Here is a 20,433-nt window from a genome sequence, read left to right as displayed (position 1 = left end):
ATAGCCGGCCTTAGGCACAGGCCAACTAGGGGGCCGCCTAGGGCGCCGCTCTAGCAGGGGCAATTTTCCAATATTTATTTGGTGTAGGTAGACCAGGATAGGGGCACCAGGTGGTGCAGTGGGGGGTGCCGTGGAGCCCTTTTGCCTAGGGCACCAGTTGACCTAAGGCCGCTCCGAACACATTAATTTAACCACACCTTACTTAATACATAAACTGATTTTTTTTAGGCTTTATAAAGGAAAATATATTCCACTGCATTTATGTGAGTGGAGATGGGATTTGAGCTCTTCCTCTGCTAACAAAAGAAGGGAGCACACATTTACACTAACTTACTCTGAACAAGAGTATGCAATTTATACATAACTTATAATGTACAAATCAGACGTTGAAGAGCACACTTTTTTACATGAAAGTTTCATGAAACAACTTGTCACCTGTTAACACATACCCAATCCTTTGTACCATCAGAATTTGTCCAGATTCTTACATACTTTCAGATTTTACTGTGCCATTTTGTTAGGCATTACTTCATTTTGCTTTGATCATTACTTTTTGTGCCAACACCAAAAAAAGAAGTTATGTTCTTATAATGTTCCATGTTTGTTGTCCTTTATCTCGCCTTCCTTCTTTCTGGTTGGGTTCGGAGTCAATCTCGGCTCCGACTTGGCCACTTCTAAAGCTTGAAGTGCTCTTACTAGCTCAAGGCTAGCCCCTTATCCCAGCATGCTTAGCGGTAGCTTCCCAGATCTCGTATGTGACAACCAACCACTAGATAGAACTATAAATTACCAAATAAAGGAGGTAACCAAACAATACTGCTTCCTTGTACCAAAAAACAGAACAACGATGGTGATAAGTACTATACCAACAGCTGAAAAGTAAAGGAAACTCAGCCAAATGAGCCAAAAAGGGAATTCCTCTCAATCATCCAGGATGGGAGAAGGAGGGAGAGACACAAGAAGGAAGGCGAGATAAAGGACAACAAACATGGAACGTTATGGTAGGAACATAACTTCTTTAGGTTATGTTGTCCATCTTGCCTTCCTTCTTTCTGGTTGGGACAGTGTCCCCAGCACCTAAATCCTGTGTGGCTCACTGGAAAAGACACTTCAGTACCGTGGAACCAAAAGATGCCCTGTTCCGAGAGGCCACATCCATTTTGTAATGATTAATGAAGGTATGGGGGAGTAGCCCATGTTGCTGCCGCACAAATAGTATCGAATGGAAGCTTGGCTTGAAAAGCTATGGAGGTAGCCAAGGACCTGTTAGAGTGCCCCCTTACCTTTCCCGGGACAGACACATTCCGAGACTCATAAGCATAAGTAATAGTACTGGACAGCCATTTTGACAAAGTGACTTTGGAAACTGGTGAGCCTTGCTTACTCTGAGAAGGATACAAACAGCTGACTTTTTCTGATGTCCTTGGTTCTTTGAAGATAAAATCGTAACTGCCTGTGGACATCCAATTGATGTAGCTTATACTCTGCCTTGATGCCATAATTTGGAAAGAATACAGGGAGTTCAACTGACTGATTCAAATTATACTCTGAGCAGACATTTGGTAAAAAGGATTTGTTACTCTATCCTTGTGAAAAATCATATAAGGAGGGCGGATGGAAAGTGCCTGTAACTCAGAAACCCACCTAGCTGATGTAATTGCAATCAAGAAGAGGGTCTTCCATGATAAGAATTTTAGAGGACAAGAAGCGGCTGGTTCAAAGGGAGGTAAGATTAGAGCCGCTAGTACGAAATGTAAATCCCAAGCATGGAGAGGTTCTCGGATGGGAGGCCTTAACAGGGTAGCACCTTTCAAAATGGCCCAACATAGCTTGTGGGACATGATGTTGGAACCTAGAAGGCCCACATGAAAACTGGAAATAGCAGCCAGCTGAACACGAATCGTAGCAGCCGCTGCTCCTTTCTCAAAGGTTTTGGCCAGGAAGTCCAAAATTTTTGAAATTGGTTCTGTAAAGGGATCAATTTCATTTTGCTCAGCACAGAAAGAGAACCTCTTTCATTTACTAGCGTAAAGTTTCCTAGTAGTTTGTTTGTGAGAAGAGACTAAAATAGGTGAGATATCCAGAAGCCTGGCTAGGACTGGAAGTGGAGAAACCAAGCTGTCAAGCTTGAGAGTTTGAATGGAGGAATGAAGAGCACCCAACAGATGTATCAGGAGATCTGGAACCGGGTCCAGAATCCAAGGCTCCTATCTTGCAGGTAATGCCAAAGGAACTGGAACCATATCTGACGAGGCCAGTAAGGGGCAATGAGGATAAAGCTTGAGACTCCACAACTTTGCTTTCTTAAGAACTTTTGGAATTAGAGGAAAGGCATAAAGAATCCCGGGAGGTCAAGCGTGGATAAGTGCATCACTGGATGACTGTCCCAGTGGGTGAACAAGGGCAAAGTAGCTGCTGCATTTGCTGTTTAGGTGCGAGGCAAAAAGATTGCAGCATGGCTGGCCCCATCTGTGCAAGATCATATCTGCCACATCTTGTTTCAGAAACCACTCGTGGGGCATGAGAATTGTCCTGCTGAGCTTGTCCGCTATCGCATTGGACTTCCCTGGGATGTGCGCTGCAACCAGGAAATGCTGAGAGGAAATCACCCATTGCCATACTCGAAGAGCCTCCCGACACAAGGGGTAAGATTTGGTTCTGCCCTGTTTGTTGATGTACCACACCAATGACATGTTGTCCGTCTGAATTGCTATATAGCCCAAAGGAAGACAGTCGTGAAGTGCTTGCAACGCTAACACCACCGCTCTCATCTCCAGGACATTGATGTGCAAATGGTACTCGTGAGGTTGCCAAGTTCCTTGGACTGTCTGTCCCAGATAATACCCCCCCACCCTATCTGGGAAGCATCCGTGGTCACTGTGGCTACCGGATGAGGGGCTACAAAGGGTCTACACCTAGACTGACTAGGGGAGAGTGGAGCCACCACTGTAGATCTTTCTTGCAAGCATCCATGATTAAGATCATGTGTGACATTGGTAGATCCTGACACGATCACTGACTGAAAAGGAGCCATTGCAAAATCCTCATATGGTAAAGAGCTAACAGGACTAGAGTAATAGCAGCCGTCATAAAGCCCAAGACCTTTAGGACTAACCGTGCCCGAACCTTTGACTTTGACAAGAGGAGAGAGACCTGATGTCGAATGGTAAGCACCCTTTTGGCTATCATGCCTCTTGTATTTAGTTGAGCACCTATGAAAGTAATACACTGAGAGGGCAACAAGGCAGCTTTTTCGTAGTTTATTGTGATTCCTAGACGTGCACAAGTGTGAATTGTGTGGTTCCTGGCCCTTAAGAGATGATGCTCGGTGGTGGCAGTGAGGAGCCAGTCGTCTAGATAAGGAAACACTTGGAATCCCAAACGTCTCAGGTGAGTCGTTACTACTGCCGTGCATTTGTTGAACACCCTGGGGGCTGTAGTGAGACCAAAGGGTAGAGCTCTGAACTGGTAACGATTGGCTCCCAGCCAGAAGCGTAAAGATCTCCTGGACTGCCTGTCCATTTTTATATGGTAGTATGCATCCTGGAGAGTGATACAGCACATCCAATCGTCCTGACCCAAAAAGGGTAGAATGGACTGCAGTGTCACTATCCAGATCTGGAACTTGGTCGTCTTTACTGCCCTGTTTAACTTGCTGAGACCCAGGATAGGTCTCCAGTCACCTGTCTTTTTTGGAACTAAAAAGAACCTTGAGTAAGTTCTGGATTCAATCTGGTCTGCGGGGACTTCCTGAATGGCTCTTTTTTGCAGCAAACGTTTTACTTCCAAGGCTGCTTGATCCTGAAGATTGGGTGGAACATCTGGGATTGATCGTTTTTGACTTCTTGGGGGTGTTTTAGGAGAAGGGAATTTTGTAACCCCTGGATATTATGCACTCTACCCATGTGTCTTCTGTTATATCTTGCCAGGCTTTTGGGTACAGTGATATTCTGCCCCCGACTGCCTCCAGAGGTGGGCAGCCAGGCAATCCTTCAGGCATTCTGAAAGGGCCTGGCAGAGAACGTATCCCTGTCGCCCTGTTGTGGACCCCCCCTGCCGTGAGGCTGGCGTCTCCCGTTATTATTTCCCCTGGGGGAATTATCTCCACAAGTGTCTGGCAAAGCTCCCTGGTATTTACGGAACCACATTTTACCACTCTTTTGGCCTTTGGGATAAGGCCTGGATGGAGTGGAAAAACGGACTCCTACAGCAGAGAAAATTTTGCCATCTCGTTCACTCCTGGTAAGAGTCTCTTTAACTTGCGGTCCGAACAAGGCCAAGCGGTCAAAGGGGGCGTTTGTAAAGAAGGACTTGAAGGGCTCCGCAAACTGACAAAGGCGCATCCAGGAGCATCTGCGAAGAGCCAGTCCTGTGTCTGCAGCCCTACTTGCTCCATCTGCTGCGTAAGAAATCAGGCGGAGGAGTTAACAATGGAGGTTAGGGTCGCTAGCCGGTTAGCCGACTTGGAAGCCGGTCCCTCAGCTGATGGATCCTGGAGGGTATCTCCCAGCTCTTTAAGGAGATCCCTCTGAAGTCTTGTGAAATGTTTCAAATAGTTCAGCAACCAAAGAGTAAAGGCCGCTGAAGAGAAAACACACTTCCCATATCTACCCAAGGTTCTAGACTCCTTGTTTGGCGGATGGATAGAAGAGGAAGTCTCTGCAAGTTCCTTCTTGGTGGCTGCTGCCACCACCACAGCATCAACTGGCATGTCTTTAGAGAGAAATGTCTTGTGATCATGAACTTGTTAGGCCTTCTCGGAACGGGCTTCATGGTCTCTGGAGCACTCCACCCCTTTTGACTCACTACAGACAAAAGTGGGTTGAAAGGCGGAGAACACCCAGGAGGTGGAGGGTCGGGAACCAAACACGTCCAGGTACACGGACTCATCCTCAGAAGGGGCAAGGGACTTCCAGTTTCCCCTCTGCCTAAGGATCTCCAGGATGTTTGAGAAAGAGAAATCCTCAGAGAGGAACCGTGGGAACCCTTCCGAGTCATCCAAGTCCGTGTCAGAAGTGATGGACTCGGGGGAGTCCACATGCTTCCTCTTACATCTTTTCTTCCTGGGAACCTCTTCTGAGGCATGCTCAGGAGTGGTCTCGGAAGAAGAGGGGTTGCCCTGTGGGGCGTTCTGGGGCATCGGTTCCCTATGCTTGGGACGGAGAGGAGGATCCAAGGCAGACACCGGTATCGATGGGGACAGAGCCAATGGAGCCGAGGGTGGAGTGGTCTCGGTAGACAGCATACTCCTAATCACCTCAAAGGCACCACAGTCCGGAATGGAGGGAGGCTCCAGCTCAGAGGAGCCTGGAGACCACCTCCGCACTGAAGGCAATGGCTCTAAGGCAGATGTGGGAGCCAAACTCACCTGCGCTGAGGCTCCGAGGAGGAGAGCGGGGTGGGACAAGGGTCCGATGCCACTTCCTCCCTCGGAGCAGACGAGAGATTCTCGGCGCTCAGACCTCTCAACAGGGTGGACTATCGAGGAGGTCGGAGTGGATGTAGAAACAGACAAGGTAAGGGTTGTCAGAACAGACGATTCAACCACTACTACTTCCATGCACTCTAGCTCTGAACTGGACGCAGTCGGAGGAGGAATAGCAACAGGGGCTGGTAAGGACAATGGTGCCACTTCCTTCTGGGCTGGGCTCGACAACAATTTAGCAAATACCGTTGTCTTGAGCAGCCTCTTCACCACTCTTTCCACATCATCATCCGATAAACTCTTGGATGATCGAGAAGATTGGGGCGAAGACCGGTGACTACCTGCCACTGACTGCAACAGTGGAGACTAGCACAGATTTCACCAGGTCCAGTGAAGGATATCTCGATCTCTTTTGGGTCCGGGATGGCTCCGAAGACACCGATGGAGCCTCTGGAGAAAAAGACTCCTGGGAGCCAAGAATCCGAAGGTTCTGAAGATTTGGATCTAGACTTTGTCGGCACCAAAGGTGGAGCCAACAAAGATGCCAGCTTGTCATCCGATTTTTTAAGGGCTGAGTCTCTGATCCTACTTCAACCTGGGGTTTTAATAACCCTCTCAAAATAAGTTTGTTGCACCTCTCCTGCAAAACCCATGCGTTAAAGGCATGGCAAACAGAGCACGAGTCCTGTAGGTGGACTGCCCCTAGACAAACAACTCGTGTGCCCGCCCATAAGGGACATTTTCTGGCAACACGAGTTGCATTTCTTGAACCCTGACTGCTTAGGTATTTCTTTTTTTTTTTTTTAGAAGAAGAAAAGGGAGGAAGAAGAGGGGGGTAGCCTCTAAGTGAAATGGCTACTGCTCCCAAAGGGAGAAGGCCTCTAACTAAAATGGCTTCTCCCTAGCTAGCAAGGAAGGATAACAGGACAAGAGAACAACCCTCAAGAAGAACAGACCGCCGACAACAACACACAGGTAAAGGCCTGAGAGAAAACGACGGCCTAACAGCAAAACAACAGCAACGAGGATAGGGGTGACATAGGAGGAGTAATCACTAAACTCTGAAGAAATATAGCCTTAAACAATTAGAATTTTTATAGAAAAAAATCACTACTTAGCCTGAGCCAGCAGAAGAGAATCTTGACGCTGCAAGCAGCAAAAGAGATCTAGGTAGCTACCGCTAAGCATGCTGGGATAAGGGGCTAGCCTCGAGCCAGTAAGGACTCTTTGAGCTTTAGAAATGGCTGAGTCGGAGCCGAGATTGGCTCCGAACCCAACCAGAAAGAAGGAAGGTGAGATGGACAACATAACATTGTATAATATTATACAATCATAAGTGTTAAGGGGGTGTGTAGTGGTAAACTAAAGTGTCACAATATACATAACTAGTTTTAATTACTCATGAAGGTCAGAGTGATGTAAGCCCATGATTCCCACCAAATGATTACATGTTTCTCCAAAGATGTCATCCAGATGGGAAAGAGAGGTTTCATTTATCTTTATTCTGCTCCGCAAAAATCACCCAAAGAACCTGTGAATCCTCACAGCAGGCAGAAAAGGAGGGAAATCCTCACTAGCTCCAGACTGGGCATCCTTTCACATGCATAATGTCCGTGTGATTAAATGTTTAAACAGGTGGGAACTGGGAGTTTCAGGTAACAGGCAGTGCTTTGGTGGCATATTTACCAATGGTAACCAAAGCCTGCACTGGGTTCATTGCTGGCCACAGACCACATTCCCTAACATCTGTGAGGTCTGGTCCACAGTCATGCAATTTCCGTGAAGATACTTTCATAGGAAACCATTACCATGTGAAACAATAAGGAAACCTTCCTGTAGAAAATCAAATGTAAAAAGCATCTCCTGTTTGCTTTCTGGTTCATTTTGATTATAAGAAAAGGGGTGCAGAGGGCAAAGCTGTCTTCTTACAGTCCTTGTGCATTTTTAGTGTCCAGTTTTATTAGCTGATGCTACTAATTTCAGTGAAAGTGGCTTCAATGAATCTTAGAAATTATATCAGATCTCAACTGACTCAATTAAACCAAACTGAAACCAGTAAAGTAAAAACCACAAACCAGTGACCTAAAAAAAAGCAAAACAGCGTTTATTCCTCTGACGTCTCGGCTGGTGCCTTCACAGGAGAATACTCAACAAACTTTACACTCCATAGTTATAATACATTCATTCAATCAATTATCCAATAATCCTATTATTTAATTACTTACAAAATTATTTAAAGCAAAACTCTCCAGTTAAAATCTACATTCATTCCTTGTGGTAACAAAGTATCAAATTTTAAAATATAAACTGCTTCTGTACACAATAAAACATTTTTAATATTTTTATACAAATAATTGTCTACAACTTTCTCTAATATTGTACCAACTAACCCATGAGACTGACTCTGATGTTCATAATAAAAATGCTCAGCTACTGAGCTAGACATTTTAACATTTTCAATGCATCTGATGTGTTCAAGCAATCTGACTTTAAAAGGCCTTTTCGTTTCCCCAATATAAAGCTTATTACAGGGGTATTTAAGTGCATATATAATGCCCTCTGTATCACATCTAAAATGTGCTTTCCCATTGAATTTTATACCATTTACACTGTCAAACCCTGTGACTATATACTTGCATGCCTTGCATTTACCACGGATTTCAGTACCAACTGTTCTTAGTGCATCATAAAATTTAAGTTCTGGTTTAATCCCTCTACCTTTAACTAAAACACTTTTAATATTTCTCCCTACTTTATAAGAGAATTTTAAATTCCCTGGTAACCAGTCTCTTGCTTCCTTGGATTTTTAAAAAAAAAAAATCCAATAATATTTCACCATGGCTACAACTTTATCACTAAAAACATTATATAATGTGATGAAATAAATCTCTGAATTATTTTTTCTTTCATTACTGTCATAATTATATCTCTATCTCTTTTACATTCTTGTGTATTAATCTGACTAGTTTTATAATAAGCCTTATCTATTATTTGCTGGCTATACCCTCTTGAGTAGAACATGTTATACATTCTATAAATTTCCTGTCTTAATTCTTCTGTATCATTACATAATCTATGCAATCTCGTAAACTCTCCAATTGGGAGCGCCTCTATAGTATGAGGGGGATGGCAACTTATAGCCTTAAGGTATTGAACTTGATCTTCAAATTTTCTATGTATCTTAGTATGTAGATATCCCTTTGATACATCTACCGCTACATTCAAAAATTATACTTTTTTTTCCTATTTGTATACTTTCAAATTTGAGGTTAAACCTATTATTTTGCAACTCTAATATAAATTCAATTTTTGTTTCCCCTCTTTCACACAAAAAAAATCAAGTCATCTGTAAACCTGCTACAATTTTTAACATATTGTTGGAAAAATGAAGTTCTGTAAATACATTCTTGTTCAAATAAACCCATACTTAAGTTGGCATATGAGGGGGCAAATGCTGCCCCCATTGCTGTGCCCTGCTTTTGTCTAAACAACTCTCCTCTAAATTCAAAACATTTTTTGTAAGACAAAAATATAACATTTCCACTATATATTCAGTAGCTGGACCTTGCCTTAAGAAAAATCTCACTGCTTCTAGACCAAATTCTTGATAAATATTTGTGTATAAACCCTTTACATCAAGAGTAATCCAATACATCTGATCATTCCAGCCTATGCTCTGTATTTTATACAAAAAAATCAGATACATCCTTCATATCGGCTGGTATCAATAATACCTTTGGTAACATTAATTCATGTTAAAGACATCCAATATTGTGCAAAAATAATTACTTCCAGAAACAATAGGGTGTCCCGGTGGATTAACCATATTTTTATGAATTTTTGGTACACAATAAAAATATGCCATTACAGTATTATAATGACAGAACTTCTTTTTAGCATCTTCTTCAGTCAGGTACCCTAACCTGATACCCTTGTATAACAATTGTTCATAATAAGAAATAGCCAGCTCATACATCTCCCCTGAAATTTTTCATATACTGTGACATCATTTAGATGATTACAGCAAATTTCTAAATATTGGGAAATGTGTAACAAAACGAGACGTCAGAGGAATAAACGCTATTTTGCTTCTTTTTTTTGGTCACTGGCTTGTGGTTTTTACTCAACTGACCTGCAGATCTGGTGAGCTTCCCTCATTCTGGGCCAACGAGCCTTGCTGGACCTGGGGAACACAAGAGTTCCAGGTCATCTGAATGAAAGGGCATGTCTGCAGTCCAATCAGTTAAGGGATGTGTTCCATCCAAATGGCCAAGGCAATGGAAGTGCTCATACTCCAGGACTCAATACTGCCTCCCCTCCCATAAGGTGGCTGCCAGGCTGCATCTCTCCTATGCCCCTCATCATCTACGAAAGCAGAGTAAAGGAGTGAAACTGAGCCCTTGGTAATGAAGTATAAGGATGGCACCTGTGTGGACCAGGATGCAGTCTTATGAACTGACTTACCTACAAAAAATCTGTGCTTGACTGCTGCCTTCCCCCGCTTAATTAACCCCTTTAGATATGCTCTGGAAAAGGACTGAGATGAAGTAAGGGACTTTTTCACTGATCTCTACATAGGACACTTTCACATGACACCATTCTCAGAGTAGGGGAATATGGCAGAATCACCCCCTGCTTTACAGCTAGAAACATCACGGCTGTACTGCTAGCACTCACTGCAATACTGCACATTACCCCACACACAAAGGAATTAAGTGCTGGTGCTTTTCCTGGTTCAGAACCTGCAGAGAATTTGACAGCCATGTGAATGCTATGAAGGCTTTAGTGTGTTAAGCAATGAATATGGGACCTTTCTCAGGGCTAACATCTAGTTCAAGTTTAACTGCATAAATCCTAAGCACTTCAAAAGATTCAGAGCAGAATGTACAAGCAACAAACTACTACAGCATGTGACATCACAATAGCAGCCAGCATAGCCCGGGCATATAAGCTTCTGAGAAAAAGCATGCTGAAATGCAGCAGAAGGAAGGATAAATAAATAAAATTACAGACTAAATGAGATGTGACTCAATATTAGACCTGCCAGTGCATATTGCAGGACAACAGGCACTCTTGCCTGCCAGCACACTCGTATGAAGCACAATGAAAACTTGAATGAACGACACAATGTTAACTAGCCCCTTCAAAGACAGACATGCTGGGGGGGTGTGCATAAGACTTAAAACTGTGCATTCGGCTTTGCAGCTCAGCACCTTTATTGCTATTCTATACTGCTGACTCCTACTAGTGCAATGAATGTCTGAAATCAATACTTCCAAAGGTGCTACTGTGATAAGACAAACATCAACAGTTTCAGTTTCTACAAATGTACTCTGATTTTAAAAGTATGCACAACAGTCATCTAAAAGTAGAATTTATTTCTAGGCTAAGATCGATGTTGCAATACATCAACAGCTCAACTGTTGGTATCTGCAGCTGGGGAGGCACCAAAGCATCCTCATGGCTGTCGGGAGGTCTCCCCCAAAGCCCAGGTGAAGCTCTTGGATGGGAAATAAATGGGCATGGGCAGGGAGCATTTAGGAAAAAATATTACTTCAGTTAAACACCAGCTCACTTACAAGCAAGAGAACACGAGTAAAGAAATCATGCATGACCAGAGGGGGGAAAAAAACACTAGTACTTTACCTGAAGATTTGATAGCTGAGTAAAGGCCTTCTCACACCCAGGCTGGGCACATTTGTATGGTCTATCCCCTGTGTGAATTCTGAAAGAAAAATAAATACATTCGTGAACAGCTGGCATACTAGGTTAAAGATGGCAAACTGATAATGAAAAATATGTTACACTAACAGCAGCAAGAAGATAAGAGCTGGGGCAAAATTAATCAAAATCCGGTTCTCCTGACACAAGATATTACAAACAAAAGGGAATTCAGCTAACTGAAATAAGCAACCATACATCCATTAAATAACCTGCATTTAAGCAGAAAGTAAATGCTGAAGGAAAAGTATTCTGTTTATTTAAGTTCACTGGACACAGCAGCTGTATAAGGAACTTATACGTCTTCAGGAACAGTAATTTTTTGTAAGCACTTTTTCCTCCCTCTTCTCACTGACCAGCCATCAAACGTCTTCTTACTCAACTTATTCTCATTTTTCTTGTCTATGGGATTAAGGAAACTGTAATGGTAAATTACAACATTTGGTAGGACTGCCACCACACTCAGGCCGGGGGTGGGGTGGGGGGATACATCAAAAGCATAACCCTTAGTCCCATCTTTCTCCACCCATTTTACTGCCTGCTCTTCTCACCTCAATGCCCATCTTAAAACATAAATATGCATGTTAGTGGGAGGTGGAATGTCTTTTTTACTACTCCTCCCACTTAAAGCACTTTTGTACTTGATTGCATAACATTAAAGCAATGATTTTCTTTAAAAATTAGAAATCAGCCCAAGGTGGCACTTTTACAAACTCTGGCATTCGATATGTGCTGCCAAACAGAAAAAAGAAGTTGCGTACCTACCATAACGTTCCATGTGTGTTGCCAATCTCGACCTTTATTCTCACTGATGGGGTCGGATTCGATCCATCTCAGCCTTTTACAAAAGCTCAAGGCCTTCAGCAAAGCTTGTGGGCATTCTACCTTACTCATAATGCAGTCCCCTAACTCCCGCAGATCTCTATGATGAACGGTTCTCACATTAAAGAGGGCACAGAATCAGCAATGAGGGATGTCGTGGTCTGGGCCTAAACAAGTGATACAGTAAGAATGGAAGTCTGGATGTGGGATCTGCTTTCCACAGGTGAGACAACTGTTAACTTTTTCGGACATCGGTTAGAGCAAGAAAAAAGGGTCCCCAACAGGGTACTTAGTTTTAGCCACTTTCTGCTGAAATGTGACTTCTGGTTGTGACCAACTGGCACTCATGTGAACTGCTTCTGCTATGTGCTCCATGGCAAGAAAGACTGATGTAATGACGCTGGCTGCCTTGCTTTAAAGTACTGGCAACCTGTCATCAGGCTACAGGCGACAGCAGCCTGCGCACAAAAACACTGATTCTGGTATTCAGGCCGGCCAAGGGCTACCACAGCAGAGATAACCCACAGGTGATGACTGCAACAGTGAAACACGAAGAACATCTAACATAGGTAAAGCTATATATAGCTTAACAGAAAAGTAGTTTCTGAGGCTATAGAGTCCTATAATATCCAATTAGTGCTACTAGTCCACCAAGAGTATAGGCAGAGGGTACATGGTGGTTGGATTGTGAGAACAAAGGCCGAGATGAAACTGTCCTTATAAAATACAAGGTATGGTGGCTTGGCAGATAAAGGCTTGCAATTCATAGGTAGGTACTAGGCTATTGGCCCTAGGGCCTATATAAGCCTAGCCAAATGTACCCTGGCTTTCGCCACCCAAGAAAATTATTTTCCTGTGCCACTGTCGAGCAGAGCCACAGAAGTGATCCCCGGGGTGAATTTCCTATCTCCCATCCAATCATCAAGATTTTTCTTGAAGAGCGTTGAGGAGGAGCTTTGTTTGATATAGATAGGTAGTTTGTTCCAGAGTATGGGAAGTCTCTGGGACAGGAATCTATGCCTCCAGCATGTTCTGTTTATTGTGGTGACGAGGTTTAGGTCCCTAGAGAGTGTAGCTCGTAGGGATTGGGATTTCTTTAAGTGGAGCATGTCTAAAAGTTCTGGGTTTGACATAGCTTTGTGTGTTAGGCAGAGATCGCCTCTGAGTAGGCGATATGCAAAGGAGTAAAGCTGCAGTTTTTTGAGACTGTCTGCATAGGGCATCTCTTTGAGGCCGGTAATCCTCTTTGTGAAGTATTTCTGTGGCCTTTCCAGTTGTTGTAGATGTCTTGTGAGGTACATACCCCAAAAGGGGCATTGTACTCTATAATGGGTCTAATGAGTGACGAGTAGAGGGGAACAATGACCTCCTTTTTCATGGATGAGAAACCTTTTGTGATGAGGTGTGCCACAGAGAAGGATTTCCTGACTACTGTGGCGATGTGATTTTCAACGGAGAGACTACTGTCCACCTGTGTCCCAAGGTCTCTTATCACACTTTCGGTGTTAAGTAGACTACCACCTATGTGGTAGTTCATGGGTACTGAGTTTTTACCAAAAGGGATGACAATGCACTTTTTGGCATGGAGCTTGAGGCCATGGCTTTGACACCAGGCATCTGTCTCAGCGAGGCCCTTTTGTAGGATGTCCACATCTTTTGGAGTTTTGATTAAGGCTCCTAGTTTGCAGTCATCTGCGAACTTTGTTAGCCAAAGACGTTCTGTGTTGGCCTGTACATCAGAGAAGTAGATACCAAACAGGAGAGGACCCAGGACTGAACCCTGTGGTACTCCACTTGTCACTGGTCTGATGTTGGATTTGGAGTCTGCTGCTTTCACAGTGTGGGTTCTGTCAGTGAGCCAGTTGGCAACCCATCTTGTGACATAGGGATTTATACCTAGTTTAGTGAGTTTATCTATAATTCCAGAGTAGGGGATGGTGTCAAAAGCCTTGGCGAGATCTAGATAGGCTGTGTGAACCACCTTACCCTCATCTACGGCTTTGGTGACTGCTTCAAAGAAGTCTATCAGGTTTAGGAGACATGATCTGCCTTTTACAAACCCGAACTGGGTGGGGTCCTGAGTTTGGAGATTACCAATGTCATTGTTTATAAGTTCCATGATGATACGCTCCATAGGCTTGCAGACCACGCTCGTTAGGCTAATGAGGCGGTAGTTTCCGGGGTCTGTGGTGGCTCTCCCTTTGTGGAGTGCGATAACTGTTGCTGTGCGCCATTCATAGGTTCATAAGTTCATACTAGGCTATCTGCCCTGGGGCATTTATAAGCCTAGCCCGATTGTGTTTGGCTTACGCCACCCCTTGATTTGAGTATACTGTGCCCTTTTTAAAGTTGTATGGGAAGTCCCCCATACTCTGGAACAAACTACCTATCTATATCAAACAAAGCTCATCAGTGGGCACATAGCCTGAAGTGAGGCTATGATTGAACATGGTACTTAGGTGGGGTGCCAGTTCGTTCTGTAGTTCATGTAGAACACAGCTTGGGATGTCGTCAGGTCCCATGGATGCTGTGTTCTTGGCTTTGGATAGTGTGTTGTTTACCTGTCCAGCCGTGATTACAGGAACTTTGCATTCTTCTGGTATAGAGATGGGCCCTTTAGGGATGACAGAGGGGTAGAGTTAGCACTGAACCTATCTGCCAAGATGTTGACAATATCAGTTGGTTCTGTATATTTAGTGCCATTGTGCTGTAACTCAGAGCAGATCTGAGTGTTGCCATTGAGATTCTTGACATAGCTATAGAATGCTTTGTGGTTGTCTTTAGAGTCAGTGGCAATTTTGTTTTCATAACTAGCTTTGGAGGATTTTATGAGGGATCTTAGCTTCTTACTGAGGCTGACCAGGGAGTTTCTCCAATCATGGGATTTTACTCTTTTTTGCAACAGTTTCTTCTGTTGTAGAGTTTGTTTATGGCAGGAGACCACCAGATTGGCTTCCTTTTTCTGGAGGATAGCATCTTGGTTCTGTTAGGGATTGCACGATCCATGCACTCGTGTAAGTGCTTATAAAGTGCATTTGTGTAGGATTCAGCAGTCATACCTCTATTGTCTGTCAGCATGGGTGTCATGAAGTTTGCCACTTCTGTCTTAAGAAGTGTGAAGTTGGCTTTGGAGAAATTTTTTACTGTGGTTTCCCTAATGGGGGGGTGGGGGAGGGATGTGGATGTCTAGGGTGATTAGCTTGTGGTCGTATCTGACCAACGAGGAATTGACCTCTGGTGTGGAGCACCGGTTGCCCATGTTGGTAATAACCAGGTCTAGGATATTGCTGCCCCTGGAGGGGGTGTGGATAAGTTGATCCATGCCATTGGAATATGAATTCCAGAAAACGTTGAGCACAAGAGTTGGTACATGAGTAGTTTTCCCAGTTAATGGTAGGGTAGTTGAAATCGCCCATTATTAGGGTGTTAGGTTGTACTCTAATATTTTCCAGTGTATTAAGAAATGAGGAGTGGGAATCCTGGGGCATGGTGGGGGATCTGTAGCAAGCTACAATTTGGATTGCGGTCTTGCCCAGAGTTAGTTGCACTTGGATAATTTCGGATGCATTATGCTGAGCAACTAGCCTGGAGGTGTGGATATCCTTAATGAATATGGACACTCCTCTGCCTTTAGTGTTTCGGTCCAGGTTAGGTGGCAGAAAGGTATGGTATGAATTATAGCCTGGTAATGCAGGGGTACTCACTGGAGCCTTGAACCAGGTCTCTGTCACTGCACAGAAGTCGATGCTCTCCATTTTAAGGAGTGCCTCGAGAGACTGCATTTTGAGGTTTAGACTTCTAGCACTGAGTAGCAATACCCCCAGATTCTTCTTGCCTGTACCTATTAGGGTGGTGAATTTGTCATTTGAACCTTGCCTAAAAAAGGCACTATAGGGGTGTCTAGAGCCTTAGCCAGTATCCGGAATCCCAGGGACGACAGGTGCAGGCCATCTCTGGCAAAGCATCGTGGCTTGTCGATCATGTCATCCCAAGCAGACAGATACTGGATCCCCTTAGAATGGCACCAGAAGCTTAGCCAATTGTTGAAGTCAATCATTTTGTCCTTGTACTGTGGTATCATTCTGGGTGATGGCAGGATGCTACTCAGGGCTAGGGTCATACCTGCCTGGGCTACAAGATCGGACAGCTCCTCCATGTCCCTTTTCATGTAGTCCAAGGAGGTATGTCTCAGGTCATTCACACCAACATGGACAATGACAGTCATATTTGTACTTGTTGTGGAGTGACCCGAGTGCATACGTTATGTGGTGGATCCTGGCACCCGACAGGCGGCTGACAGTAACTTTCTCCTTATTTAGCCTGGTGAGTGGAACATCAGTGTGCCTGACTATAGAGTCACCTATGACTAGAGTGTTGGGTATGTTGTTATGCCTTATGGGCTGTGGTTGAGTGGCACACTTGAGTTTGTGGGCTATGTGTCATTTGGGTTGTGTTGGGGATTGGAGGTTGCTTGTGTTTCTGCTTTGGAGGTCCCTGTTGCTTGGGCAGGTTTTTACTGAGAGCCTCCATGAATGTAGTTGTGTGTTTTCTGTTTTTATGTGTGTGTTTTGGTGGTGTAGGTTTTGAGAGACTATGTGCTGAGTGTGGTGTGGTGCAAGTGTTTACCTTCTCCTCTTGACTGTCTAGTCCAGTCTTTGGTGAAGAGAGCTTTGCTGAGGTAATGGCTACTACGAGGAGTGTTTTCCAAGGAACATACTTCAAGTTACAGTTAGCAGACGGCTCAAAAGGCGGATGGATAATATTTGAAAATATGTAATTCAGATCTCAAGGCAGGGAGGAGTTTTTTGTATGGGGGTCTAAGCCTTGCACTTCCCTTCAAGAATGCTTTACAAAGTCTGTTTGATATGATACCAGACCCATTCTCTCCTAGATGAACATTTGAAATTGCTGCCAACTGAACTCTAATAGTGGCTGCAGCAGCACCCTCACTGAAAAGCTTAGCCAAACGTTCTAGTATGGAATGAATGGGAGCAGTAAAGGGTCCATTTGATTAGTGTTATCCAATGAAACAAATCTGTTCCTTTTCCCTTTGTACAGCTTATATGTAGATGATTTATGAGAAGATAACAAAATGAGTCTGACTGGAGATGAAAGGAAAGGAAACCAGGCAATCAGGGGAACTGGAGCAGCCGAGCTGTTAGAAATTTCTCAGATTGGGATGAACCATCCCTGATGGGTGAGTCAGGAGGTCTGGAACAGGGTCCAGAATCCATGGTTCGTCCCGAACAGGAGGCTGAAGGAAGGGAAACCAAATCTGCCGAGGCCAATAGGGGGGCAAATAGGATTACTGTCATCTTCAACAAACTTGCTTTCTGCAGAAATTTGGGGATTAGAGAAATTAGCGGAAAGGCATAAAGAAGTCCCTGAACAAGTGCAGCCCTTGAGGACTCCCCTGGAGGGGGGGGATCAGGGCAAAGTAGTTGCTACATTTGGTACTGGTGGGAATGAAACAAAAAGGTTGCAGTAAGGCTGGCCTAATTTTCGGAAGATCTCTTCCGCAACTTCTTGATTGAGGAACCACTCATGAGGTCATAATATGGTTCTGCTAATTTGTCTGCTATTACATTGATTTCCACGAAATGTGTGTTGATATCAGAAAGGGGTTGTAAGATTTTGTCCACTGCCAGACCCTCAGGGCTTCTCGACAAAGGGGGTAAGACCTAGTGAACCCCTGGTTTATGTACCAGACCATAGACATGTTGTCTGACTGGACTGTTCTCGTTCCCAGAGGGAGAGAGTCTTGAAATGCTTGCAATACTAAAAGCACGGCAGTGATCTCCAGGATGTTTATATGCAAGTGGGCCTTGTGCTGTTGCCAGATGCCTTCAACTGTCTTCCCCAGATAATGCCCCCCCCCCCCAATATCTGGGAAATGTCTGTGGTCACCGTGGCTTGGGGTTGAGGAGGAATAAAATAAGGACCTTGAGACACCAGGGAAGAGGGAATCCACCACTGAAGATCCCTTTTGCATGAATTGGTTATCACAATCTTGTATGTCATTGGAAGCTTTAGAACTGACCACTGTGTCGAAAGTAACCACTGAAGAATTCTCATGTGGAGACGAGCTAGGGGAATGAGGACAACTGAAGCTGCCATTTTGCCAATACTTGGGAGAACTAGTTTGGCAGAGGCTCATTTTTTTTCCTGATCAAAATTCTTATATAATGCTGAAGATGGCCTAATCTGTTTTGTGGAAATTTTGCTATCATCATTGTTGCGTTTATCTCTGATCTTATAAAGACCAAGATCTGACATGGTTCTAGAGCAGATTTTTTGTGATTTATGGTAATCCCTAGAGTGGAACAGAGTTGTAGAGTGTAGGTCTTGGCTTGTAACAGACTATGCCTGGTCGGGGAGGTTATGAGCCAGTCATCTAGATGTGGAAACACCTGGAATCCTTGGTGTCTCAGATGAGCTGCCACTACTGCCATACAATTGGTGAACACTCTGGAGGCTGTTAGTGATACCACAGGTTAGAGCTCAAAACTAAAAGTGACTGGCTCCTAGCTGGAAGTGCTCATCTTCTGGATCACCTTTCTATTCCTATAGGGTAGTACACATCCTGAAGGTCTATACAGCACATCCAACTGTCTTTTTCCAAGAATGGAAATATTGACTGCAGTGTCAACATGTCAAACTTGGTCTTTTTCACAGATTTGTTCAGAATGCTGAGATCCAAAATTGGTCTCCAGTCCCCTGCTCTCTTTGGAACTAAAGAGAGTAAGTTCCGAATCTCCTCTGGTCTGCGGGGACTTCTTGGATGACTTTTTCTTAGCAACTTTTGAATTTCTAAGGTTGCTTGTTCCTTGTGACTGGGTGGAACATCTGGAATTGATTTGTTTACTGGAGTGAGGAAGGAGGGAATGCTATAACCCCTGGATATTACACCCGACACCCATATGTTGTTTGTTATTTTTTTGCCAGGTACAGAGACAATCATCCCCCGACTGCCTCCAGAGCCAAGCAATCAGGCACCTCTTCAGGAGCACTGAAAAGGTCTACCAAAGAAAGATTCTCTGGAGCCCTGATTCTGTGGGCCTCCCCTGCTGCGAGGGTGGCATCTTCCATTATTGTTCCCCCCTCTGCCTCTAGGGGAACTTTCCCCTTGTATCTCTTGGAAAAACCTTTGTGTTTTTTTTGAATCACATCTTTCCACTACCTCTCTGATCTTTGGGAAAGGGTCTAGTAGGTGTGGAAAAACATACTCCAACAGCAGATAAGGTCTTGCCTTCTTGTTCACACCTGGTGAGCGTTTCTTTTACTTTGGGTCAAAAAAGAGAGGAGCCATCAAAAGGGGCATTAATTAAGGAAGACTTGAAGGGCTCCACAAAATTGCAAAGGCACAGCAAGGCCTGCCTCCGAAGAGAGAGGCCTCATGGAAGAGTTTACAATTGAACTGAGGGTGCCGAGCTGAGTGATTACTTTGTCTGCCTCTGCATCAACTACAGCTCCTTGGAGGTAGTCTGACAGTTCTTTCAACAGGGACCGCTGTAATCTAGTAAAATGATTAAAGTAGTTCAGCGACCGTAAGGCAAAGGTTGCTGACGAAAAAACGCACTTCCCATATCTATCCATGGTCTTAGAATCTTTATTCAGGGGATGGACAGAGGAACTGGTCTGTTACACCTTTATATATTTATTTGGCCTCCTAGAAGTAGATTCTATGGAGCCTGGGATCTCCCAAGCCTAATGAGAGATTAAATCAATAAGCTCATCGGAAGGAGGGGTCACCCAACAGATGGAAGGGCGAGACCCGAAAGCCTTTAGGTATATACCAAATCCTCAGCTGAAGGGGATGTGGACTGCCAGTCACCTCTCTGCTTTAACATTTCCAGGATGTCACCAAGAGAGACATCTTCAGGAAGTTACTGTGGGGACGCTTCTGCATCATCGAGGTCAGTATCAGATGTGACGGACTCTTCTGGGGAGTCAAGATGCTTCCTCTTGCAAGTCCTCTTCTAAAGGACTTTGTCAGTGGGGTAGTCTGGAGAAGTTTCAGGGGGGGGGGGGGTTCTTGCTGGATGGCTTGAGGCCTGGTCTCTGTGGTCCTGTGGAGAGGGTACATGAGAAGGTAAAGTCACCAGGGCCCAGAACTGGAAGGAAGATCCTGGATAGACTGCATCTGAAACTGGGATGTAGTCATTACCTTCCTCATGATCTCAAAGGTATTCTGTCCCTGATCTGAAGAACACCCTGCATCCGACAAAAGAGTTGTTGGAGCTGAGGGAATCTCTGGAGCAGGGGACAGAAGCTCAGAGGCAGAGGTAGGATCCAAACTCACCCGCGCCAAAGTCCCCAGTAGTAGGGTTGGATCTGGTGAGAGTGTCGTCTCCTGGTCCGACTGAGCAGAAGCACTCAGGGCAGAAGTCTGACCCAAGAAACCCATAGGTCTAGGATCCGAGTTGGATGTTCGAATCTTCTGGCTCCAAAACCAGAGGATGGAT

At 44.4% G+C, this 20,433-nt stretch overlaps 1 protein-coding gene across 1 annotated transcript in view; it reads right to left on the bottom strand.

Annotated features, from left to right (window-relative positions):
• Window positions 1–20,433, bottom strand: part of ZNF384 (zinc finger protein 384) — a 1,170,835-nt gene that overhangs the window by 295,203 nt on the left and 855,199 nt on the right. The window contains exon 5 of the mRNA XM_044079105.1: window positions 11,072–11,150. Within this exon, the coding sequence (XP_043935040.1) occupies window positions 11,072–11,150 (79 nt within the window). The remainder of the gene's footprint in view (window positions 1–11,071; window positions 11,151–20,433) is intronic.

This window comes from Protopterus annectens, chromosome 8.part0, assembly GCF_019279795.1.
Source record: "Protopterus annectens isolate FY-2018-M chromosome 8.part0, PAN1.0, whole genome shotgun sequence".
Lineage (NCBI taxonomy): Eukaryota > Metazoa > Chordata > Ceratodontiformes > Protopteridae > Protopterus > Protopterus annectens.
This window is presented reverse-complemented; position numbering and strand designations above follow the sequence as displayed.